Source organism: Scatophagus argus, chromosome 1 (assembly GCF_020382885.2).
Source record: "Scatophagus argus isolate fScaArg1 chromosome 1, fScaArg1.pri, whole genome shotgun sequence".
Classification (NCBI taxonomy): Eukaryota; Metazoa; Chordata; class Actinopteri; family Scatophagidae; genus Scatophagus; species Scatophagus argus.
The window spans coordinates 5,411,816-5,439,605 of NC_058493.1; the positions used below are offsets into that span (position 1 = coordinate 5,411,816).

At 40.5% G+C, this 27,790-nt stretch overlaps 1 protein-coding gene across 4 annotated transcripts in view; it reads right to left on the reverse strand.

Annotated features, from left to right (window-relative positions):
- phkb (phosphorylase kinase, beta) overlaps positions 1 to 27,790 on the reverse strand; it is a 103,045-nt gene that overhangs the window by 39,797 nt on the left and 35,458 nt on the right. For all 4 annotated transcript variants that reach the window (XM_046399882.1, XM_046399964.1, XM_046399706.1 and 1 more), the window contains 6 exons: positions 25,221 to 25,316; positions 22,882 to 23,079; positions 17,250 to 17,307; positions 16,208 to 16,285; positions 13,476 to 13,634; positions 13,033 to 13,127 (listed from right to left, as the gene is read on the reverse strand). In XM_046399882.1, the coding sequence (XP_046255838.1) occupies positions 13,033 to 13,127; positions 13,476 to 13,634; positions 16,208 to 16,285; positions 17,250 to 17,307; positions 22,882 to 23,079; positions 25,221 to 25,316 (684 nt within the window). The remainder of the gene's footprint in view (positions 1 to 13,032; positions 13,128 to 13,475; positions 13,635 to 16,207; positions 16,286 to 17,249; positions 17,308 to 22,881; positions 23,080 to 25,220; positions 25,317 to 27,790) is intronic.

A 27,790-nucleotide genomic window follows, 5' to 3' on the forward strand; every position in this document is an offset into this window, starting at 1 on the left:
CATTACAGAAAGCACATAAATCCCATGACACACATTCTGTCATTCATATTAACTATGGGCTGCAATTATAGTGAGAATATATATTGACATACAGTACATATAAATACTATTAACATTTTTCTGAGAATTCTAAAACCCCTTCAAGAACCCCTCAGCGAGACCCTTGGCCCCTGCATTTGTTTGGTACATATACACAAATCAACTGAAAAATGGCTGTGGCAAATAATCTCTTGTCAGCATATTAAGTCATTTCAGGTTAGGACAATCTTCTGCACGTAATCCTTTCATATTATAAAAGTTAGTCCTTTTTCAGGGCAAGCAACATTATTTGCATTTTCAAGTCATAGTTCTTAATCACTCTTTTGTTTGTTGTAACAGTTCTTGCAGGTGTGAGACCAGGCCCCCTTTGTGAAGCTTGGGCTTGTACACTGTCAGCAGTGAGCATCAACAAGGAGCTAACAGAAGCAAACATGCCTCCCTCTCAGCAGCACACCTGGCTCCAAACACAAATGCTCATCTAACTCTCTGAATCCAGCAGAAGGAGGGGCTGATTTACCTTTATGTTCAACGGAAGTGACAGCCTCTTGTTCGAGTAAGGGTTTGAATGAATTGAGAACAGCAGGTTCAAATATTTGATTTCTACTCAGGTGTGCTTGCGTCCCTTTTGTTTCTGTGTGATACGTCAGCTGTAAACAGGAGGAAGCTGTGCACCAAAGCCGGCCAATAACGCTGACAGTGAGACAAAAGAAAGGAGAAGGACCAAACCTATCAGACACCACTAATGAGGCTTCCAGCACAGACAACAGATTGTAACACAGGCAAGGAAGCAGAGGTGTGTGAGAAAGACAGAGACACACATACTGTACATACAACATACAAGCAGTGTGTGCATGTGCTGGGCTGAGTGAGACCAGAGGATGTATTTGAGTCAAGGATTAATGCATGCAAAGTGTGGAAGGGTGTCTGAGTGATGTCCATTTCCCTGCAGGTTACGCCCAGTAGGTATCTCTAGGGCTTTTACTGTCACACACCGCTGGGCTCGACATTTCCTGCCCACAAGAAGGCCATTTGGCAAACAGCAGGGTTTAGCACACTCTCAATCTCAATGTGTGTGTGTGTGTGTGAGAGAGAGAGAGGGAAACAAAGGATGCCCGAGGAAAATAGAGCATGTTGGTTATGTGAGATTCTGTTTGGAAGGCTTGTATGAAATGGAGAACTTGTGTATATATGTGGGTTTGTGTGTGCGCCTGCATGCTTGGGTCAGAAGGAACCTGACGTCCCTCTGTTCCAAGCTGTTCTGGGTCACTTTGTTCTCCAGAAAGAGATAGTCTGTAAATTATTCAGTGGTGTCCTACCAGCGACCTTTCATTTGTGTTGTGTTGTTTCAGTCCAGACTATTATCCACATTTCACACACAAATGTCTGTAATGTACACAGCCACTGAAATGGCTTCTGCTGCAACACCTCTCGTTGGCAGAGATACATGATGTCACATAGTCTGTCCATTCAGTCACAGATGGTCAAAACACTGTTAACACACTAAACGTGTAACTGCCTGTATGACATCACTGAATAAAATGCATTTACTCCCTAAAGCAAATGGACTAGAAAATACTGTGCACAGCAGGAGGAAGTGGAAGTCCTTCTGCCACACCCAACTGCGTTAAAAGGATATTCATACAATCAGTGATAAAACACTAATTAAGTCCTTCATCAAAAGGCATCTACTACAAACGTTTGTGTCACTAGTCAGCCTGTGTCACTAGTCTGACAACAATTCCCTTGGAGGGGGGGATAAATCTGTCATGTCATGACCAAAACTGTTCAAACAAAATTCAAACAAGGGGGTGTTTAGAAGCTAATTTGTTAATAAAATAATAATTGCCTACTTTGGCATCCAGCAGGCTTGGTCTTGTTCTCTCACCACCTACAAAACTTTCAACAGTGAATAGCTGCAGAGAGCCATAGTGGGGTGTTGATTGACAGGGTGACGGGGTGTAGCACTTGTGTTTGTTCCCTCACCGTTCATGTCAACATAAATATGCTGAATGAAATGGGTTCATGTCTCTCTTTCCTCCTCTCTACTCCTATACATCTCAGCATCACTACCTCTCTTCTCTCTCCGGCATATGGGTGGTACTTTTGTTGCTAACACTGTACTATCCAATCACAGGCTTCTTCTGACCCACGGCTTATCTCTGAATGATGACAGACAGCTCCTGCAGTGTGGACCGCAATGCAACTTTTTCATTAACTTTGTTCTAACATAGTGCGAGATGTGCGCGTGTGCGTATTTATGTGTGAATAAAAAAAAAAAGAAATCTGACAGAAGCCAAAGGTTCCTAAAGAGTTTTACAGTGACAGAGCTGAGTAGTGCCTTGCTTTGTTTTTAATACACAAAAGTGCAATTCTTGCATGTGTTTCAGTACTGTATGTCAGTGACTGCAAGTTGTCGAATGCATAAAAAGTAAAACAAAAGTCAAAGAGACAGCCAAAGAAAAAGATAGAACAGACAGAGAATGTGACTTGTCTCAAAAGCTGACTAGATTAAGGGTATAACATTAAAAGGAATTGTGGAACATAACCAATTAATCCACTTTTACAGCCATTCATGACTTCTCATATCCCCCACTTGCAACGCCTGCTGTGTATTACTGTACGTTTGTCAGCGGGATGTCACGCCACCCTCCCCAGGGTGCGTTTGATCTGACTCACCCTCACAGCCCTGGGAGCACATTGTCTTTCATGCAGAAAAACCCAACACAGTCAACCCCTGCATTGTGGTAGCTGCTAAATATCAAGGAAACTGCACTTATCCACAGGGTCAAACTTTAAAAAAATTATCCATTTGGAACTATTACTAGAGCACAGAGGTGCCAGCAGCATTGTAGTAATGCACTTTGCCAGATTGTACAGCATTTGCAAAGTGGGTGACATACATCTTTAGGTTGAGTAGCTTTATTTTATAGCTTCATATTCTATTTAAGAGGCCTGCACTTCATCACAGGCGTAAAAGGTTTGCCGACATCAAGCTCCACTATGCATTAAAGTTGCATAAACACTCCCATTCACCAATTAACTCATAACTTCTCACCCTTAAAATGCTAGTTGTTTGAGGAAAGACCACATCTCCGTCTTGCTGAAATGCACAGATTTAGTGCATCACATTATATATGTGCAGTATGGATATGTGCTGTATAATCAATTTTAAATTTAGACTGGCCATGTAAATTTGATGCAGTGTTGTGCACAATCTTAATATGTATTTCTCAGGCACATGCGAGAATATAAAGTCTTGCAAGGTCAACAACACATCACTGTCACTTCTTTTGCAGATTATTGCAGGAAAGTGGAATTTATATTGGAAGAAAACCCTTGAATGTCTCCAAAAAGAAAAATGAACTAATACTATAAGCACCCATCCATCTTTGTAATAAACAGAGGTATTCAGTCATTCATATTCAGTAGAGTTTTAACTTTAAAAGTGATAGTAAATTGGATCTGTTTAAATGAAATAAGCAGATATTTTTGTGAAAATGACTGAGATGTGTGCCATAAACAGGTAATCACAGGTTAAGTGAGACAGTGTAACCTTGCCAGCTCCTTAGAAACACATTTTCTGGCTGTCAGAGCTGGTGACAGCCCAGAGGTAACCTTACATAAGCTTATGTGTGGAACCAAAGAGTACAATATTGCAGGCTATTCATGGATTTAACATCGTGGGGCATCTTATTTTCTCCAGCTGTGGAATAAAGTGAAGCGGGGACCTTAAGTTGGAGCATAACATTTGGAAGAAATGGAACTATGAATCACATTAACACACAAACATACATGCATATAACTGGGCCCACAGGAACACAGATCTCTTACAAACCTCATATATAAGAGGTATGCAAAGAGGGATCTGTGCACACTTATAACACAGGCATGTTTTTTTTTTGAATGCACAAAGTGGTGAGCAGAAGCAAAGGGAGTGTATAAATCAAGTCTTAACTGCATGTGAAAGCCCAGCACGCCCATGTGCCTTTCCTGCCTGCAGACCAAACACTGGATGTCAATGATGCAGAGGCAGCAAGACAGCTGCTACACCCACAAGCGTGCACACACACACACACAACAATATTTCATGATTAAAACACAAAACAGTAAATGAAAGAAGCGCAAATGCCTCTCTCTACTTCCTGTTTTTCAATTTTCTTTTTTCAATCTCTGTTTTGTTTCTTGCCCATCTCAGACTTCTATGCTGACACAACATGTACAAGTCAGTCCACATACAGTATATTACAACAAGTGTAAGTTTTTTGGCATTTTGTCTCTGTACACCACTACACTGAATTTTAAACAAAACGTTCAAGAGCGAGCAAAGTGAAGACTTTCAGCTTAAATTAAAATTTGACAAAAGTGTGGCATTAACCATTTAGGAATTACAGCCATTTCTATAAATGACATGACAAATGGCTGACAAGCAGTTTCATGGCCATGTGTGTTAGTCCATGACAAAGCTTGTAGAGCTGTCATTGTGCACTATTTTGTATATTTTATATACTTGTATAACATATATACGTGTAACATTTGTATATTTTTTTTAGACATCAACCATCTGTATTATTGGTGTCTGACTGCTGTTTTTTAAATGACTTTTCAGCCTTTGTGTGTGTTGCCTTGTTTACACTGTCAGCTCTTTGTTCAATGTTGTTACCGCTGGATTACTTCACACCGCCTCAGAAGTAACATTTACCTCAGCACGGACAGCCGGGGACTCTTCTGGGCCCTGGTTTTTCTGTTTTTCAGGCTTTTTGTGGAGTTTAACTTAGCTAACATCAGCGAACTCCACCTTCCTGACGGACACCAAGTCACCTACTCCAGAGATTTTGTGCTGACGCTCACACTTCACACCAATATCACCGTTCCTACCGACATGTTTCCTGAGGAAATTCTACGGGACCACTCTCGTAAAAAAGATTATTCAACCCACAACAAAAAGAAGGTAACAAGAAGGAGGGGGGGTTGAAATTAGAACCAGACTAAAGAGGGGAAATTGTAAACATCCAGTGCTCACCTCAGTCACCCTGGCTAACGTGCGCTCTTTGTGCCACAAAAGAGATGAGCTGCAAGCCAACGTTGACTACATGCATGAATATGGGACTGTCTCTTCTTGCATTCACAGAAACATGGTTAAATAAGGAGGACAGCGACGATATGCTGCACATAGATGGCTTTGGCACCCCTTTGGGACTTGACCAAGACACTGAGTTCACCAGCGGTTCATGGTGGTGGTGTGTGCTTTTATGTAAACATGCACTCAACGGTTGTCATCCAAAAGGAACTGCGCAACACTGACATCCAAGTTCTGGCTGTCCCCCTCTGCCTTTTTTTGCTTCCCAGAGAAAAGAGCAAATGCATCCAACGCCACTGAGAACACAAAAAACTCTAAATTTGATCATTTGAATTTATATCCCCTGACTCTCCCTAATTTATTTTTGGAGAGTGCATCCCCGCTGAAAAGGTAACAATCTTCCCAAACAAGAAATCCTGACTAACAAAGACACTCAAGGACACTCTCAACAAAAAGAAAAATATTCTTCACTGGCACAAATGAAAAAAAAAAGTAGGTGAATAGGGAGGTTAAGCGTACCATAAAAAATGCCATTCTGAAGTACAAGAACAAGATGGGGGAAAAATTAACTCAAGGAAGCCTTCTCTCAGCTTGGCAGGGGCTCAAGAACATGGCTGCTGTGAATAATCCATCCACAGGACCATCCAGATGGCATGCGCAAACCCAACATCCCTCCCCAATGACCTGAACCTGACCTCCTTCTTTTGATTTGAGACTGACAACAACACCCGGCTTGAATCAATATATGTATTTTAATATAAATTTCAATAAACCCACCTTCAACATGGAGGAGGAAGAGGAGGACACAGCACCCAGCCCAGACATCAATGGCCGGGTCCTGCGGTGCTGTGCAGAGCAGCTGGGGGGGCGTGTTACAGCTTCTGTTCCAAAGATCTATGGACAGAGCCATAGTTCCCCAACTAAGGAAGTGCTCCACAGTGGCCCCCCTTCCCAAGAAGAGCTCCATTAAGGCTCTGAATGATCTCAGGCCTGTGGCTCCTGTTTGCTGACTCATCTCCATGCAACATCCTACATCCTCCACCCACTTCCACCTGGATGACAAGCTAGTCCTGTGGATCATAGACATTCTGACTTACAGGTCACAGAGCGTGCTGGTCAATAAAACCTTCTCTGACCTATCCTCACCTCTACTGGTTCCCCTAAAGGGTGTGTCTCACCTCTGCTCTTCATCCTTTGCACTGATGACTGCAGGTCTAGCCACCAAGACTGTCATCTTATCAAGTATGTGGATGATAGGCTCACAGGCCTCCCACAGAACCACAGCTCAGTGCTCCATGAGTTTGTGGAGTGGTGTGATAACAACTCCCTGGAGCTACACGTGGGAGAGGGAGCAGAGTGAGCTGGCTTCAGTAGCTGACAGCACAATTCACTGGAAGACAGTAGAGATAGTGGAGGAATACAAATACCTGGATAAAATCTTTGACAACATTTAAAAAGTTGCCTCCAACACTGAGGAGATTCTCAGATGATGCCTGTAGCAGCATTATCACCTGAGCAACCTCAACACAACAGGCACAACCGAAGGACATTCTACTACTCATTCATCTATAGTGTCATCAATTTGTCTATAAATTGCTGGCTCCACTCTATCAGACTGCAAAAAAGGAGCCGCCTACAGAACACTTTCCACCATGTGTGAGCAGCAAACACTGAGTATATTACACAGGATCCCTCACGCACTCTGTTCCCAGCATTTGAGTGGCTCCCTTTAGGATGCCAGCTCCGCTGCCTGGGCCGCAGGGCACAGAGGAGGAGAGCCGCCTTCATTTGCAGGGCTGTTCAGTTCCTCAACTCCCAATCATCCCTGCCCCCTGCCTCTCTGCGCTGAATACCCCCTGATCATGACCCCCCACCCTCACCCCGGCGCCTACGTGCACACACATTTCTGCCTGTGATTAATGGACAACAACAACATGCTGAGGGACATTGGAATAACTGACTGCTATACTCACATCTAGTCTACTGCACTCTTCACTTTGCCCCTTATGTAAATACTGTCAACATATTTCTATATTTCTATTTTTGTATTTACTTATTCTATTTTTTTTCCCTGAATGCAGATCTGCAGTACAGATCTGCATTCACATTCATTTCATCTTAAATTTCAGTACAGATTTGCACCTTATGTAAATACTGCTAGTGTCTATTTTGTTCTGGCAGCGTAGCTGACTTTTGTGTTTACAACAGTTCTATGCACCCTTGAATTGCCCCATGGGGATAAATAAAGTTTTTTGAATTGACTTGAATTGAAACCCAATGTCTTTCACGATAACCACACCAAGAACACTATTGAGGAGGTAGGTGTGTCATTTTCAAAGTCTGCAATCAAGAGACGGCTTCATGAATGTCAATACAGAGGCTTCACAACAAGGTGAAAACCACTGGTAACACTCAAGGACAGAAAGGCCAGATTAGACTTTGCCAGAAAACACCTAAAAAAAAAACCTGCCCAGTTCTGGAAGATTAACTTGTACCAGAATGATGGGAGGTGGGGGGAGGGGAGGGGAGGGAGCACATCTTGAACTCGTTTGGGGAGAAAGTTTTCGTAAGTAATCTTCTGGTATATTATGTCAGACTTCTTTCAGCACTTCCCAGAGTTCTTCTTTAGATTTAGACTGTCGTTTATTTCTTTCTCTGTCCAGGTGATCCCATTCTGCCTCTATAATATTCAGGTCTGGACTCTATGTAGTCCATGACTGTCAGTGTTTTATCAGCTGTTTTTCTCTCCAAATATGTTTTCACTGCATTAGCACTGTGCTTGTTGTTATCATGCTGAAAAATAAAACCATTCCCAATCAGGCACTTTCCAGAAGGAATGGCACAGTGAATTAAAACCTGTCTGTACTTTTCAGCATTCATGATCCCATCAATTTGGACAACATTGCCAACACCGCTGGCAGAAATACAGCCCCAAACCAGGACAGACCCTCCACCATGTTTCACTGAAGGCAGCAAGCACTCATTCTTGCATCTCTGTCCAACTCTTCTTCTCACATATTGTCCATGTTTGGATGCAAAAATTTCAAACTTGGGGTTGTCACTCCATAATATTCAGATGCTGAGCCAGGTCTTTGCTGGACTTCTGGTCTCTCAGACAAGAAACTCTGAGAAACTTCTCATCAGATTGAAAGTTTTCTTGGCCTTCCAGTCCTTTTTTTATCCTTGACCTCTCCTGATTCTTCAATTTTTTTTTAGAACAACCTGAATACCACATCTTGAGTATCCAGTTTGTGTGCTGATTTCCCTTTGAGAGTGGCCTTGCTGATACAAAATTAGGATTTTATGTCTGTCAAATTCTGTGTTTTTTTCTGTTTTTAATACCGCATACACATTTCCGTCATTTTCTGGCTGTATCTGAATACAGAGACTGAGAAATAATTATATAAGGTCATTATAACATTGATAAAACAACAAATCTAGTGGTGGCCTAAGACGTTTGCACAGTACTGTATATGGACCTAACTGTAAGGTATGAGTGTATGAAATGCAGAAGAAAGAATAAGAGATAACAACTAGGAAAAATTAAAGACTTGGAGCCAGGGAGAAATTATATAAAGCAATGGTTAAAGGGAATAAAGAATAAAGTCTACAATTTGTGTGGCCGTTTGACCCTGCAAGACGTTCAGCATCAGCAGCTCAGCCCCAGCCACATGAATAGACAACCACAACTAATTCCACTGGCTGAGGGGAGATTTCCACTATCATGTCTTATTGGAACATAAAATACTCTTCACTTCAGTTTCCAGGTGGTACTGCTGGAAAACTCAGTCTGGTAAAGATTTCTCAGATTTAGTGAATCCTAAAGACGAAAGAAAAAAACACCTGCGATGCCAGTGCTCGAAATGATGCTTTCCTTTCCAATCATCCAACCCACAAGCTGAATGACTTTCATCACGTTAACTCAATGTTGAGATGTTTCAAATAAACATTTCCGTTACAAGTTGGTAGACATCAAACACAGGGGTAAAAGTCTCATTCAGAGGTTTGCGCACCTGGGTTCCCATCATGCTTTGGGGACGTGTAAAGAGAAAACAATGCTGAAATAAATAATGCTGAAATGGAATGGAGTTGCACTGTACAGCCCATTGCTGCCAGTCACACTTGTGTGTGTTCCTACTCTGCCAAAACACCTTACATTTAAAAAATATCACATAAATAGCTTTTCTTTCCTTTGAGAAGGTTTTACAAATACAAACCCCTCAGGGATCAAAACTCAATGTGACAAAGAGTAATAACTGACATTGTTACAGTTTTAAGGTGTCCTGTTAACAGCTGTATCCAGCTCTCTTAACACGGTATGTCTATGAGATTATGTTTCTTTCTATTTTGAGTCTACACCAATAGTTTGCACTGTTTGCACTGTAACCACAGATACTGATACTGAAAAAAGCCCCAACAAGATGATTATGTGGCATGTTTTGGCATTATATGGAGCGTGTTTTCTTTTTTCTGTGACAGAGAAATCACCACATCAAGTTATGCTGATATGTGTAAGAGGTGTGTATGTTCAGATGTGTGTTATAACTCTGAGAAGACTCATTCAGGCTCATGTGGTTAATATTAATCTTCCTCCTTTCCCTCTTCCTCCTCGGTGTCCCTCTAGCCATTGGTACCTAGACAATTGCCTATGTGACCTCAGCTGGAGGACTGGCTTCATCATCTCCTTTTCACACACACCATCCACTAATGATACTGAGCACGCCCAGTTAGCCTTCACAGTTTGCATTAACTTCAGTAACAAGTTGTCAGCTCTTTAATAACCTCATTAATAAGTTCTGCAGAGCCCAAATTACATTTCAAATGGCCCTGAAAAGATAGTGCCTCATCTCTGTGCCATCAAAGCACAGGGCTTTCAATTTTCGTAGAAACGAAGCCAAAGTAAAACCATTCACTCACACTCACATTTATTTGGACTGCATGTGGCTGAAAATATCAAACTAAATGTGATAGGCTTTTGTTGATGGGCTACACGCAGAGCAGTGGAAGCCACCATCAGAGGCTGGGCTCACAGTGAGCTGTCACGCTGCCTACACATCCAGTTTCAACAAAGTGTTATTATGATAAAAGTAATCTCAACAAAATATGCAGCCTACCAGAGGGGAGTCAGGCTTTGCACATACTGCGTACTAGTTGAGAAGCTGAATTCATGAAAGCCACGGTGCCAGCACAATGGAGCTGCATGTATTCATCTGGTTTTCCTACAGAGAAATATCACACTGCAACTGGCAGTACAATATGATGCTGATATTCCACACACAATGACATGACGTGCCCTTTTAGCCTTCCAGCAACACAAATTGTTTTGACCAGCAATGCCCAACCAGAGCAGCTTGAGCCCCACTTCAGCAGTTGTCAGATGGTATAAGGGAATATTGTGGAGTAGTTCTACTAATTTGATCAAATAGAAATTAACAAATAATTGTTAATAACATGTTAATATAATTTTTGCTTGTATTTAACAAGGAATAATCCCAAGGAGATTCAATATCATGGTTAAGTCCTGTCTAAGACAGCAGCATAAAAGTTTCACATATCAGAAACAAGCAACAAACTTAAATCAAACATGTGCACTCAGTTGTCAAACAGCCCTTTAACCTATTTTACAATGGTCCATGGCCATTAGATAATCCATCTTAAGGTGATTCTGTAGCTCACCAGGATGAGAGTGCAAAAACCTTAAAAGCACTTTGAGCAAACACTGTGCGGGTTAGAGGAATGACTTACTGCTAATTAAATATGCTGCAAATAAACACATCTATGTACAGAATATACTACAGTGCCTGAATGTTACATTTTGCATGCATGAAAATTAGTTAGAAGTTGAGACACTTGCTAATAGTGAAAAGGCCAGTTAAAAGTAATGATTAAATGGTCAAAACGTACACCCTCCAAGTGGTTGTACACTATACAGACAAAAGTATTGGGTCACCTGACCATTACACCAACATTCTAGATACGTAGACAATGTTAGTGTTTCTGTGGGAATTTTTCCCCACTCATACAGTAGAGCAATATTGAGATCAGGCACTGAAGATGGATGGACCAAAAGGCCTGGGTCACAATCTCCGTTCTAGTTCATCCCAAAGGTGTTGGATGGGGTTGAGGTCAGGGCTCTGTGTGGGCCAGTCAAGTTCTTCCACAACAAACTCATCCAGCCATGTCTTTATGGACTTTACTTTGTGCACTGAGGCACAGTCATGCTCGAACAGAAAAGGGCCTTCAACAAACTGCTGGCACAAAGGTGGAAGCATAGCAATGTACAAAACGTATTGGTATGCTGAAGCATTAAGATCTCCCTTCACTGGAAGTAAGGGGCTGAGTCCAACCCTCCAGATACTTTTGTCTATATAGTGATAGACAGAAAACCTAAAAGCCATTTTTTTCTACAATAAGCAGCACAGCACAGCAAGACAATGAGACATGTCTACACGTAAATGTCAAAACCTTTAGGTGAAAAAATTCTCAATTGCAGTCACTTACAGAGTTGGCCTCGCTGGTATTAAAGAATATTAATATGCCCCAGAGGGTTAAAAAATGGCATTTACGGTATAACTCCTAGAGGCAAACGGTCATCTCTTTAATTCTGTGCTTGTACCGGCTGACATGCTCTTTTTGTTTGTTTCTCTCTGCTGGTCTTTCTCCCTGCAACGTATTTGTTTCAGTTTGACATTCATATACTTCATATACTTCTTGAGACCCAACCTCTCTTGTGCGTCTTGTTCTAGCACCATCTTATCAGCTGGGCCACAAAGACAAAATCCAACATACAACAGCAAAATGGGATTTATCAGTCCACAATGTACGGCAAAAAGAATGAACGTCAGGCCATTGTATTGGTATCTCTGCTCTTCATCTGTGTGATCCACGGAGCTGCCGGCCCTCTCACATAAAGATTAAACCTCAGACATGATCACCAGCAGCTCGTGGAGGAAATGGACTGAGTTTAATCCATGTCTGCAAGAGAGGCCAACGGCAAGGTAAAAAAGCATGGCCTCTGCTCTTCAGGTTGTCGATGGGTGAATTGTAATTAAAATTTTAGCACACATGAATAACACAACAAAGCTGTAAGCAAGACTGATCAGTGGGACTTTTTATATTTGATATTGGAATTGCCTGAGGCAAGTTGTGGGACTCGAATCGTGCAGGAATAAGGGTGGATCTAGCTGTGTTACAGAGTTATTGTGTAGTTTCAAAATGTCATAGGCTCCTCAGATATGTAAGTACACATGGGGAATACAGTGACTACAACAACACTACACGGAAACTGCAAGGATTGTCATATGAGACTGGAAGCCTCTGATGATTTCTGATAGTTGAAGGTGAACACAACATCGAGGAGGATGAAAAGAGGCTGATCAACACACATCGTGGATAAAAAGCCACCAACAGTCTAATTTCCAACCTTTTGATACTTCAATGAAAGTGGATTTTCAAAACAAGAAGGCAAGGAAACAGAACTTTTGAAATATCTACAGCAAAACTCGACAAGATGATACAAGAAATTCTTAATAATGTTGTGCAGTGCAGAATGCAGAAATTTTCTCCGTTCTTTTAGGCTTAGTATCACAAATATATGAAAATAATTCTATGGGCAGTGCACTTACTGCCCACCCTGCATAAGGCACTTAGCGCTACTTGATTTCTAAAATAAAACAATATCCAGTGGATCGTTTTTACTGTTTGGATTTTATCAGTACTGTAGGCCTAAGGTACTTAAACACTGCGATAACTCACATTCATAAGGGTGACAACAGCTTAACCAGGAGCACTTGAGTCCAAATTTATCCTGAGAATGCCTGCCCATAGTGTATACGAGTATTCATGATGATAAGCTGTTAAGCATGCGCACAGAGTTCAGACGAGATCCAAGTAATGACAGCCACATTACATTGTACCTGATTGGAGTATCGCATGCTAACGTTGCGCTGGTCCTGGCGAGGCACATAGCGGTGGATGGGATCAATATCTTTAGGGCTGATCAGCTCATCCACTGGAATGTGAGCATACACACAAAGGTACACAAAAACATGAATGTTTCTACAAAACACAGGCCCACAAGAAGTGTAAGTGTAAGTGCACGTGTAAAAACAAAATACATGTTTTACATGTTTGCAATATGTCATCAGGTTTCATGAATAACTAAAAACTAACTGATTTTTGGGAACAATTCTGAATATTTTCTGTTGTAATACACAACAAAAGGAAGCAAATATGAACTTAAGGTCTTATTAGTATTGCATTTTTAATGAACTTGCAGACTGATCCTGGAATAAACAGAATGAATGCACGGGTTTGGATCATCATATCAAAACACACACATAGACAAACAGAGACGCACCCAGCAGCTTGGCGATGTTGTAAAGGGCCTGACCACACAGGAAGATTTTCCCATCACGACCAGAGTTGCTAGGGAAACGCTTCTGGCTTCCATGCTTGTTCTGCTCCGCTTCCACAAAGTCAGCCGGTACGTAGTAGTATTTGGGGATCACAGCATGGCCTGGCATGACAGATAAGGACTGTGATCACTGTGTGTGTGTGATCACTGTGTGTGTGTGTGTGCGCGCACAAACAGCAGCCTTCCTGGACCTATATTATGGTTGTTTGAGTGTGAACACTCTGCACTTGACTCCTGCAGTTACGGGAAACATACTTGGCTGACACTGCTGCAGTAGCACACACAGTGTAACAACATTTTGACACAGTATTGTGGTGTAGGTGTGGAATCTCTAAAAATCCTCTTGAAAGTATAAGGTTTTTAGCTTTGCTTTTAGCTTTGTCATATGGTGTTTTTTATGTACTACAAGTGATATCAGGAGAAAAGAGGAGAAACAAGCAGTGTACCAGTGGTAGAAACATAGATTCATGGATTACCTGCCTAGATTCAATTTACCTCCCTTTCCTAATCCCATAAGATGATAGCTGTATTCACTGAAATAACTTCGCATGACTTTGGGGTTGCTGTTATTTGGAATCAGTTTACAACATGATTTTTTTCAAACATGATTGGCTGAATTACCACCCCCAGCCACTGTGTAGTAGTATACAGTAGCTAGAAACCAGAAAACAAGCAGAGGTTTGTGTGTTTGGTGAGCAGGTACGTTCAAGCGGCGGACAAGCAGTGGAGGTGTGGGTGGAGACAGATACAGGAACTTTTTAAGATCTGCTTGTACTAAATGAGGCAAAGGTGTGGTGTTATTTCCAAGCCATTTCAAGGAATGAAGGGATGGAAACATCTTCTAAATCTGTATTGTGTGACTGTGAGTGTTCTGTGGTTTAATCAATGCCAGGATTGTAAATGTAAACTAAATTTACTTTATTTACTATACTTTATTACTTGCACATATGCACAACTGGACTATATTTTTTTATTTACTAGGACTGCTGAGGAAGAACATGAGGTGATCATCTAAAAAAAAAATCAACCAGTCACAGTACTTTTGTACATTGAAAGTGTATTTTCACCTATCTATCATTATAGGCATGTAATGGGCTCCAGCTGCTGAACCACCATAATAAAGCTAAGTTCCTGACTGCTTAGGGTATTAAATTGTGCCAATTCAGTGCAAATTTAAAGGTATAGTCATTAAAGTCAGTGAAGGCAACAGACTAATTAAGCCCACCAGCTAATGCAGCAGAAAAAGCATTGGTCCAGGCTAACATTCTGGCAGTGTTTATGGGTGTAGAGCTATCAAGGGATTGTATCCCTGTTGCAGCTCTAACCATGTCTAGTGTTAGGTCTGTGTACATTGTCTCTTTTGTCTTCACCCAGCACAGAGCATAGATACAAGCTGAGCTTTTAATTGAATGCTAATGTTAACATTCAAACATACAATGTAAATTCTAACATTCATGTGTTTATCATGTTAACCATCATAGTGAATGTATTTAACCCCTCAGGTATTTGGTAATAAACCAAAAGATTGGACACATTCAAATTCAGGATTGACAGCGGCACAAGAAGAAAAGTTACAATTCACACCGAGGGGAATATGAATGTCTGCACCAAACTTCACGACAATCCATTAAATAGCTCTTGAAATAGTTCATTGAAAACCAATAGGGGCAAATCAAAAGTAAATAGCTTTCCCTTCAAAATAGCTAACATGTGCATAATGTAAGAATAATAATATATAATTCAGTCACATTATCAGGCCAGATTCTGGTCACTTCCAGTACATAATCATACCTTTGAAGGTGCATATAGCTGGGATAAAAAATTGGCCCATGCACCTGAGAAAGCCCCAGCTTTAGTCTTTGTACTCCAGAATGTATAATTCTGTTCTACCTCTTCCTGAAAGTACAGTACAATAAGAATTTAACTCCTTCACTCAAACGATGGCACAGCCATAGTTAATGTTGCCCAGTCACCACTGTACAGCAGCTGTACCCTGCATGTGTCTATGTATCTGCAAAACAATGGGAATCCAAGACTCCTTGGAGGAGTGTCAGGCAAACCTGCAGCAGAACACACTACAGCAGCTTCTGACAGCAGCAAATAAATTTGTTGGTTTAGACTTTCCAAGGGCACTAATAGCAGAAAAGAAAGTATGCTTCTATTATCTTTTCAAGGTCCACTGTGAATGATTTTGGGGAATCTATTTGCAGAAATGGAATAAAATATTCAGAATTTTGTTTTCATCCCTCTATACTCATCTAAAAATAAGGATCGTTGTGTTTTTGCTATCTGTTGTTACTACACCATGGACCTTTAAATCCAAACCAATTAACTTCAGGAGTTTCATACTCAACCAGAATAAAGGCACAGTGGAGATGTCAGGAACAACTACAGTCAGCTCTGTCTCACCGCATTAGCTTTTCTGTGCTCTAATTATTCCTGTTTTATTATGAACAAACCAGTGGAAACTCAAAGCTCATGACGTCCCTATCATTTGACTGTCTCCCCTCACAGTAATGAGTGCAGGTGAATATAGAAGCCAGGCTATTTGCTCATGTGGAAAGGCTGAGTTCACCTGAACATAACACTCCTGTGAGTCACAGTATGTGGTGTATGACTATGGATGACTTGATTTAATAAGAAAATTTTTTCATTGCTTATCACTGATTACTCACCCTCATAAGACTGGAAGATGATGGGTTCAAGGAGGTCTTGGTATTCTTTGACCTGAGCTTTATTTCCTCTGAACACCCCTGCAACACAAACACACACAGACAAACATACACACATCGATGGCACAAATTTAAACTTCTAGCTGAAACACACATAATTTCAACATACATTCAAAATCTATATTCTACAGACAGTCTGTTATTATTATTATTTATATAACAGCACAGTGATGTAAAAGTAAGATGACTGATTAAAATATTAATAAATATTAAATTATGTTAATCAAGGAAAAATAACTTTAGAATATATCACTCATTGGATTAAAAACAAAAACAAACACCTAGTAGATGTACGCTCTCAGTGTACTGAACATATTTGTGGTGCTGCCACTGTACTTTAGATTTAAGTTATAATTCTTTAAGTTTTGCACATTAGGCTGTTTGGAGAGTTTGATAGCTAATTTATGTTTTCCGAGCTTTTAAAAAATGATCCCATAAAGATGAACTGTTTGAGACTTTTGAGATAGGACAACAGGCCCTAAATCAGACTGTTTGTTAGCCCTAAAAATGTCAGTGGAGCATAAACTGACAAGAGGGGTGATTAAATCATGCTTGAATTCACAGTCTTTGGAGAAACTATATTCCTTCACCTACTTTATTTCTGATCATTCCCTTAGGTTCACACACAAATTTTACACATTCAAGATTCAAGATTCAAGAGTCTTTATTGTCATTATGCAAGCATAACGAAATTTTGTGCAGATTCTCAGCTTCAAAACACACTTATAAATAGGAAAATAAAAAATTGCACACCTTAGAAGAAAATATAAAAATATAAAATACAAAGTACAAAATGCAGAATACAGAGTGAGGTAGATAAAACAAAGTGCACTAGTGCCAGACTATGTGTAGCATTTCCAAGTCCTCCAAAACCTGACAAACACCAAAATGTCATTTCCTTTCAAATACTACAAGTCTGTCTTCTATCTCGCCAATGACCCACTTGAGGCATCATAATAGCAGCTATGGATAGAACAAGGCTTACCGTCAATCATCATGTAGATGAAAAATATGGGAAACTCGCACTCGATGCCATCAAAAAGCTGTGGAGGGACAGAGAGAGGATGAGTTATTGCTTTTCCATTTCAGAGAGAGGAGAGTGGCGCAGTGACTTAAAAGCAGCAGATGGCTGAACTTTAGTAGCACTGAATATTGAACAGCATGGTGCAGGGAAAAGATGTAGAAGACATGACATTGTGAATGAAAGCTGACAGACCAACAGCGAGAAATAACAATGTTTTGTTGTTTTCCTAAATTCAAAGTTGTGCTGTTTGTTTTGAGGGGGACATTTGAAGGGCTGAGATGTCAGAAAATGTACAATACAGTGACAAATACACGACACACGCTGAGAGAAAAGTTGGATCAGTGGGCCATTTCAAGTTTACAGGTAACTGTTTGGCTGTAGGCCTACGCCTGAGGCAAAATAATGCAAATGGGATGCAACAAGCTCCCTGAATTATTAGAAAGTGACACCTACCTCATCACTGTTTAGGTGCCAAGTAGATCAGTAGGTAATTTGCAATTTTTTGCTTAGTTTTACCAGCACAAGGACCAAAGGGTCGCAGAAAGGCTAAGTGGAGAGGCTAAAAGAGAAGCTAAAGGACAAAGCAAGCTGAATAACTGAAAGGAAAATGAAAAGCAAAAGAAAGGAGGAAAAGGTAAAGGAAAATGGCCTTTTAAATAGTCAATTAAAATCTGTATTCTCAATTTTCTCTCTCAATTACTCTCAATTAAATTTTCTTATGTCGTAAGACTTAAAATGTAGAAGAAAATCTATTTAAATTAAACAATTCATTTTATATGAACAATTTAAAAACATTTGCACACAAAAAAACAGACACTTGTATGCATGTACAGTATATACCATGTCCAAACAGACGATGAATTAGAGGACAGACCAACATTATGATGCTTTCACACCTGGACTTCAGTTTGTTTAGTCCAGATCGCGGAAAACAGCGACACTGAGTAATCTGTTTCTGATTCATCTTTAGAATGGGTCATAACGAATGGACCACAATGAACCTTATGGGCAAGGACACTTAAGGAGAATTAAATAGATGTTTATAATGGTAGGGCAAACCTGAAATGAACCCTGTATGGAGGCATGTGCATTTGTTATATTCCTCTGTTAATTTATTCAGGTGTTTAATTAAAGTAAACCTCTCTCTCATCTCTCAACATTTTACAAGCTATGACTGACTAACTGATTGATATGAATGAGTAACTGATGAGTGTATGTGTGACTGTGCGACTTTGTGGATGTTTTCATTCGACTTAACACAGAGGAATAAAAGCCAGCGTGTGGCAGCAGCTGGAGTGAATCTTCGGGAACAAACACTTGAATTGACATGAACACCATCGCCTGTTGGACTCTCTGAATCCTACTCAGCCAGAAATCCCATTAACGATCGCACATCACATGTGTGTGCAGTGTCACGCACATACACACAAACCTTTTTAAGTCGTTTGGTTACGTGTCACACATAGAGATGAGATTCAAGTGCCTTATTAATTCCAGTAATTCTTGATTATGCTTGCCTAAAGAGGATCGACACAAACATGCAGGAGAAATGTTAGCATTTCTGTCGCTGCATAATAACCCTTTTTTTTCCATTATATTTTTTATTATAAACACTGAAAATCACAGAGGTCAACTTGTAATAAGATCAAGTGCAATGCAGATTTTTACTAGCCTCCCTGAAATCCATCACTCCAAAATGTGTGCGTGTGCAACTGTGTGAATTTAAACCCATCCAACAGTAAATGTCATTAGTTGTGACTATCTTCGTCCCTCATCTTTTTCAATAATCTCACACTGATGGAAGATAACAGAGATTACATCTCAGTGCAATAACAAATGGCTGGTAGAGCTGGCACACACAAATGTTGGAGCTGCATTCACTATCACCAAGCACATTCTCCTGTCTGTACACATGACTTTGTTTCTCACAATGGTTAATATCTTCCCCCTGTGCAGGTATGCATGGCTTCAGACTGTGTGTTTCAGCAGACATGAGAGGTAATGTATAAGCTATCAGGAGGGGAGAGAGGTGAAAGAAAAAACGAAACAAAGTGCATAAAGAGATACAAAAGCAGAGGAGACTGTATTGAGGGGGGTGACTAAAAGAGAAGAAGGGAGGGCTGAGGAAGTCGCCCAGCGAGGCCCGTGCTTTTTGGCCTATTGAGGCTGTAAACAGGCTGGGATCCCTGGTGTTTCGTGCTTGAGCAGCTCGACTGATTGGTAAAACTGTCTATCATACAGGCTGCTGCTCTCTGTCAATGGTAAACAGACAGGGAGCACAGACGTCTGTCCTGCTGAGAATTCTCTCTTAAACACTAACAACAACTTCACTCGATGTCTTCTACACGGACACCCGGTCTATCTGTGACCTCTTTTCACCAGACAGAGCTCACACTGTGTCCAACACTATCTTGGAATTTCCTTACTGTGTGTTCACTTATCATCTTATCATTCTACTAATAACCATTTGTTATGTATTAGGCTTGTAATGTTACTCACCATCTGTTAAAACTGCCTAGTACATAACGTCCAACATTAAAATACCAGCAGTTTGGTTCAATATTCATTAACAGAAAATGTAATCTCCTGGTAACATCTACTGTGTTGTGTATTACCACCTGGCACAGTGTCCTCTTATGTAACTTAATTTTTATGTCTTTGCTGATGTAGGAGCAAATATATCACTGTTGGTGGATGGAAGGCAAATTGCAGCAGGAGTGATTCTGAGTTTAAGTTATGAAACTTTGCTGGCATCAGTGTCTTCTACAATAAATCTGTCTGGCTGCTGGCAGAACTGAGGGCAGGACGGAGCCTGAAGGAAGTGAGGCATTAAATACTGTTTGCTAATTCTTAGCCTAAGAGTCTTTGTATCGTATTAGCTGCAGGATTAAAGAAAGCTAATTTCAAACTATTCCAAGCGGTTCAGAGTTGGTGCCCTTAGAGTGCACTCACTTTCACCGTCTATGTCTTGTCTTTGTTCTGTTTTCAGCAGCAATCCTGCACCTTTCTCAAGTCTCCGACATTATGAAGTGCCACAAGGCGTTTGCAATGTTCCATGTCGGATTCAAGCTGGCAACCTTTCATGCATGTCATACTCCCTGCATCCTGTCTGCCTCTGCTGTCCAATAAAGGTGAAAAAATCAGAAAAAACCAGCAGCCAAAAGAGATATTGGTTCAAACATTTTTCACAGCCACATAGCAGCTGTGAGAGCCTTGAGGAACAATCTGTCGAGTCATGCTAAAGCATGTGAAAAAAACAGTCACTTGCAGCCACAAGGCACTCAGATCACAGCAAAACGTTGTCTTGTGTGTAGCTATTTGACAGGTGTAAATTATTTCGCAGTATTTTCTGTGTAAAGAACAATCACTTTCAGGAAAAAAAAATGTTTCATGCATATTATTTATCATGTATTTCAGAAATATACAAAATACACAACAATGCAACACAAGTGTAGCACAACATGTTAGCACAAGACTTTCCTCTTCACATATTGAGTAAAAATTGAGTGACATAACAATTCGAAAGAGCAAAATTCACTTTCTAGTTGGCTTAGAAGACAAGAAGAAGCAGCAGCAGCAAGAGTGTTGACGAGGTCAAACTAGCGAGCCAAACATGTTGCTGCCAGTGTGGACATGTTTTCAGAGGATTGATTGTAATTTACAATAAATTTTACACAAGGGTTCAGGGAAGAGGAAAGAGATTTAACACAACAATGAAATATGAATGAAATTTATGAAAATAAATAAATAAATTATTATATTAGAGCTGTGAAATGTTAAATCATCCATCTTTGGTACATCTCAGCCTGTCTAACCCTCAGATGTCAGTGAGAAGCAGCTAATTATCAGTTATCCGTATGGTGCATCAATAAAAGTGATTTTATCAAATTTTAGTCACCATCGTCAACTTAAGTGACTTATATTATAACTGACAACTTTAGTCACCCTTTCTGGCAACTTTATTTTTGAAAAAAGTTCAAATCTATGGACACGAGCCACTCCTCCATGAAAATAGTCCCCCAGAACCGCTCCATGAATCTGTAACGCAACAAGCAAACCTTAATTTACGTGACTGTGATGGCTCAGAGCATGACTCATCAAAGGGTGAATGACGCTCAACTGGAACTGACGAGTCCTCGTGGATTAGAAGTAAAACATCTTCTAGAACAAACAGAAACTCCAAACGCCCCTGACTTTGTGCTTGCAGATCTCCATTATTCCCTCCCTCCCCCTCTCAGAGCTCATTAATTCTGGAAGGTTAGTTTTACAGCTAATGAAATGATTTGTTTAGCATTAAGAGTCCTGCCTCTGATTCACTCATTGCATGCTCACTGAGGTGGTTCTGAAGTGAATGCACTGGCATCTCGCTGGGATCACAGGGGATTCAAAAGGGACAATGAATGCATGGTCATTCACATACATATATATGCATGAGCACACCCCCTCACAGGGACTCACACACCAACACCCTGAGACTGGGGGTGAAATATCTGGAGGATTAAAACACTTCAAATTGGAGAGGCTAAATGACAGAAAGATTTCTTAGCATTATCATAAAATGGATAACATCTTCACAGGCTTATAGTTCTCAAAAACTTTTCAAATGTCATACTCAAACACTTTCATGTTGAACTTTTTCAGGTTTTATGCAATGCCAGCCACTGGCACTTTGTCATTTCATTTGCATTAACAAGATACCATAGTATCTCAGTAAAATTGCGAATAATCAAGACCACAGTGGATACAACTCACACCAATTCTGCCACATTTCTCTTGACTTTTGACAAACTATCACACCTTTTTTCCCCTTGTTGCTATCACAATCTGTTTCTGGCACTGTACAGAGTGTAGAAGCCCCATGACAACAAAGCAGCTACATCAAATGGTGTTTCCAGGCATGCAAACGATGTGGGCCAGAGCTGCTAGCCCCTCATCCTCCTCAGTGAGTGGAGATGGACAGAGTAATGAAGAGTACGGAAAGAAAAACACAAAATTTCAGATGTACTGGAAAGAAGAACCGTGACCCTGACGGATAAGTGGTATAGAAAATGGATGGATGGATGGATGGATGGATGGATGGATGGATGGAAAGAAGAATTGCAATTTCTTTGAGAAAGTTTTAAAGGAAAGTAGCATGCATTTTGTAAAATCTGCCATGTCGATTTTTAATCAAGCTTAGGGCCTGCACCAACATAAATCGCACACTCTCTATGGGTCAAGGAAAGAAAATGAATGAATGAATGAATGAAACCTGATGAATATTAGTTCATGTAAGGTAGTGGGGTTCCTCATGGGTCAGTCCTGGATCTCCTGTTTGTTTATCAATCTGCTGCCTTGAAGTAATATTATCATGTAGCAAACATGTAGTATTTATCCTAGGAGGATGAGCTACGATTTCCATTTTTTGCGGCTGTCTGATATAAAAATAATGTTGAATGTGTAAGAATTGTTCATAGTCGTATCACTCCCTGTCCTGTCAGGGGGTTCTAATGTCTAAAATTAAAAGTCCGAGGAAGGAGGAAAACAGAAACAAAAAAACAAATAAGTGGAATGTGCCTCGGATGAACAAAAAATAAGAAAAAATATCACCAACCTTCATTTCAGCAGGTTTGTAGTAGCGGCGATTCTTGTCTTCGTTTGCAGTGCGGTAGCCATCACGGAGGAATCGTTTGAAGCCGTATTTGCCCCGCAGCTTACGGACAATCTTATCCAGTGTCTGACTGTAGAGGGCATCATCATCTACTGCAAAGGCAGGATAGCTGATGGTTGGAAGCAAGGCTGCATCTGTGTTCTGCCAGGGAGAAAAGATTTACTTTACACTGACAGCAAACTTCCACCACGGTCTTATTTTTCACTTAGATGAAATACTGCTCCGTAATGATTTCTTACGGTCTAGGAAACTGTTGGTATGATAAAATAACTGAGGAAGTGGAATTAAATTCTAACCACAATCACTAATAGTAATAGAGGATAAGTTATGAATCAGAACGGTGGGATGAGTGTGCCGTTTCCAGCTCAGGAGTGAAAGCTCTTGGCGATGAACAGCCCACTTCAGAAGCCTTATTTAAAATCAGGACTTGCCTGACTAAATTTCAATTGGAACAGTTATTAGGAATGAACACTGTTACTAAGCTTGAAAACCATGATGAATGGGCATTATATTGTTCCATTTCATTTTTGTTTAGTTTACTCTATTAAGCAATGAAAATGAAAGCTATTAAGCACTGGCCCCACTGCGACTATCTATGAATATTTAAGGTTTATAAACAGACAACAGAGGTTCCAGAGCTGTAGTCAACCAATGAAAATCTTGGACGTCTGAAATTCTTTCTACTCGTCATCCAGCTGATTGGTTGATGAAGAAAAAAATCAATACATTATCTCTAGATTCATTAAAAAGGGCTACTTTGGTTGTTATGCAGCTGTCTTTCTCTCATACGAGCACCGCAGCCAAACACCACCCAGGTGCTATCCCTCACCTAAATCAAACTGGAGTATTTCCAGTAGGTGAGAACACGTCTGCCAATTGACAGTGTCCTGTTGTGTGCTACACGTGTGAAAGGGCAGCACAGCTACGCCTCGACCTGATCATTTGGAGTCACTCTTGTCCAGAGCTCACAAAAGGACGCAGCTTCTGCCTGTGGCCTCCATTCTGTGGCCTCCCCTCGTGTCCCACCCACAGCGCAGCATCTGATTAGTCCCATGCCACGAGTAACAGCCTTTAAACACTGAAGGCTACTGGGCTTGACAGGTAAAGAGGCACACATGCACAGATGGAAGCTCCTTCACCGAGGATTAAGATTTGCTTTTCTTCTGATCAAGAGCATATGGACCAACTGAGCAGTAGAAGTCAGCTCTACTGTGTAGGCATTATAGTCCCTCCCTTATGACTGCAGTAACATGCCTTCTTACATGGACAGCTATGGACCAGTTTGTCAACCTAGGACTAGACCACAACAAAGGACTAGATTTCAGTGCAAGATGTGGTCGATTGTTTGATTCTATTGTTATGTTTTATACTAAAATCTTGTTTTGTTTTTTTTTTAATTTCCTCACATCTTTACAGTTAACAGAGGAGCCAACTGCTGCTCTGTCTACTCCAATCCCCTCTTATTCCTTGACTTTTTGTTACAACTCCAATCTGCATGTTAACACCCTCAGCAGCCACAGCTGAAATGAGACAACAGCTTGCAGAATACATTTGGTGCTGGTACCAAATATGTCCAGAATACTGAATTCCACTCATTTGCCACAGTATACAAAATATTATATTGATATTTTGGTTATCTTGACATTATCCTACAATATGTCGCTCTGTGTCTCCCTGTTGCACTCCATCCTGCCAGCTCTGTCACATTCATCTCTTACAGCTATAATTCAACTCTGGTTGTCTAATTACTCTCATTTCCTGTCAAGCTGATGGTGGCTATTCTGCCTGACAGATTCGGCACAGAGAGAGAGAGAGAGATGTGATCATTTAAGTGTCTGCAAGTGGTGGAGTGCAAAGAAGGGAAAGATTTTGTTCTGGCTTTTTTCTCAACAGTATCACCTTTTCCCATTCCTTCTACTTCAGCTTTACCTCCCGTAGTGCTCAGCTTCCACCTCTCACTTTGCCCATTTCTTGGCAACGCTGAGCTTTCAGTCACACAGGTTGTTGATGTCACCATAAGGGAAATGCACTGAATTACAAACATCCACTGACATGCTGATGTTAGAGTGTAGTTTGCCTGGTGTGTGCAATTGACCTTTTAATTTAATGGCATATGTCTTGTAGGCATCTATTTCAGTCTTTGAAAATTTTTCTAAAATCTACAAAGGACAACTAGCTAGAATCAAAAATATGCACCTTAATGTTCTTTGTACTATCTGTTATATTTGTAAGCTTTAAGGCATTTGTACATGTATAGAGGATGCAGAGGTACATGGACTCACATGTGAGCGAGACTCTCGGGGCAGCAGGGAGCACAGGGTCTGCCTGTTCCTGTTGTGGGCGTCCAAATCCACAAAAATCACCGACCACGAACAACCCTGCAGATCAAAACACATACAAAGATATCATCCCAGTCACGGCTGAACTATTCACCCTTTGCAGGTGAACAGCAGCACACAGTTTCATGTTGTGCAACTGAACACCCACAAAAACACACAAAGATGCACTACAAAGTTATCCATCATTTATCAGAGGAAAAAAAAAAAACAGTTGACAGAAAAATGGCTAAATGGCCTACTTTAAAGCCCCCACCACCACACCTGTCACCTCCGCACAGCAAAACACACTCTTTCGTTGCAAAACCAGGCTGATATTTTTGGGTTGTGCATGTTTTTGAAGTACAGAGTGGGTGTGCTTCAACAACAGTTAGTTGAGAGTCATTCTATCACTTCAAATGTCCCCAAGTGCTGCTACAATGCAGCATGTCAGTTCCACAGCACTTAAACACCACTGGGAGGTGGTTGGGGAAGGGGGGGTTATGCTTTTAGTCGGCATTGGATGTGATCAAACCTTTTCTAGTTCTAAAAAGCTAGTCCAGCGCACCTCGTCCATCCATCAGCAGCTGTTACATAAAACCAACTGAGTCACTCCTGCAACCTGCTAAGCAGTTTCTAATGTAAGTCATATGCATTATGTATGAATACTGCCAGTCTGTTTTTCTTCCCTCCGAAAACAGATCTGGCCAGGGCTTTTAGTCAAATCAGCAAGCTTTCCTGTAGCAATTTGCATAGTGCAGTGGATTGCTGGCCACCAATGTAGGCAGCTGTGTGACAAGTCAGTGAAATGGCCCTCTCAGGGAAAGCTTTTCTGTTATTATAGCACACAGTTATTACAGCGTGTAACACGACTAGCATGTAAGATGACTGATTATCACTATCAAATGAGTGAGGTGTTCACTTTAAAGTAGTCTGGGATATCCACATGTATGGTCATTAAAAAAAAAAAAAAAAAGTCCTGTAATGTGAAGAAGAGATTTTGCAGAGCAGTCTTTTAATGAGTCCCCTTATGGTGTTCTACAAACCACTGCTGACTTACAAACGCCTCAAGTACATAACTATTATTGTGCTTAAATTGATCTTTTTGAATAATTATTACCATTATCGGCAGTATCACAAAATCTGAATAAAACATAAAAAGCAAAAATAGTACTGAATAAATATTTACATCAAATATGTACCGTGGGACGAAATGGGATTTTAAATCAGAAGATTTTGTACTTTCCAAGTTTTGTTAAAAAATGCATATATATAAAATAAAATATCACCAACATTGTTGTTACCATTAATGGGCATCTCAACTGATTGGTTGAGCATATTGTTTAAAGTATTAGTCTTCAGAGTTTTGATATGCATTCATATCATTCTTCTCAGTGATCCTTCTGAAACTGAAGTACATTAAAACTACCTCTGATTACCATAAATAGTTTGACCTAGTGCTAAAACTGCCCAGTTCAAGGAGAGGCTAGAACCAGAAGTGCAGTCTTTGATAATTACAGTCAACAAATGCCAACATGAAACAATAATTTGCAATATTTCTAAGTTTACATTTTTCTTCACAATCCTTATCTGTCCATACTACTTCACTTGCTCCTTCCACATAATTAGCTTGTCTCTCTCTATTATAAAAAGTGAATGTATGATACAAGTCAGTTTCAGAGATGTAAATTATAGACAGAACCTTAATACAATAGGCATCAAATTGACACCACTTCCTGTGCATTGATATTATGGATTAAATTCACAACTCCCTGTCAGCATAGAAGAGTATTCGATTCCTCACATATAAACACACACACACAAAAAAATTGCTGGATTGATTTTGTTGTGTGTCTGCTCCACTGCATTCTTGCTCTCGACATGGTGTGAATTAGGTAACAATGCCCAGATAAAAAGTGGAACCCAGTAGGATTTGGTTGTCCAGCCATGTGTATACAGCTCTGTGAACTTAACAACAGGCTTTACCAGTGAAGGACCCTCCTCTTTAATGCAGCACACTGCCAAGCTGCTATCTTTGCATCTGCCTCATGGAAAAACTTCACGTAACTGAAGGCTGTGTGTCCATTCAAGTAACACACACAGCCACAAGAGTCTGCAACCAGTACAAAATGTCACAGTAGAGTTCAGAATGTACTGAATGTTCTGGTGAAAGGGACTGATACCAGAACTCAAGTCTCAAGTTTCACCCTCAAGTCCCCTTCATCGCCATTCAAGTGCATATGAATGCATCAGGAAGCCCTCATGGTTGCCCATGCACTTTGACGTGTAAAGCATGTAAATTTCAGAGTTTACAAGTTCACCTGAATGTACCATGAAGTCCCCGTCCCTGTGTGTGCCAAATTTCAACTCAGGCAGACAACAGAGACATGCAAATAAGTTAGACCAAAATGTTATACAGACTGTCGGCATAGTTTTTTTTTACTACATAACTATTTACATACCAATGTGGCACCAAATGGAAAATTCACTTACATTTTGAAACCTGGACAGTGTTAAATGGGAATGGGAATTAATGC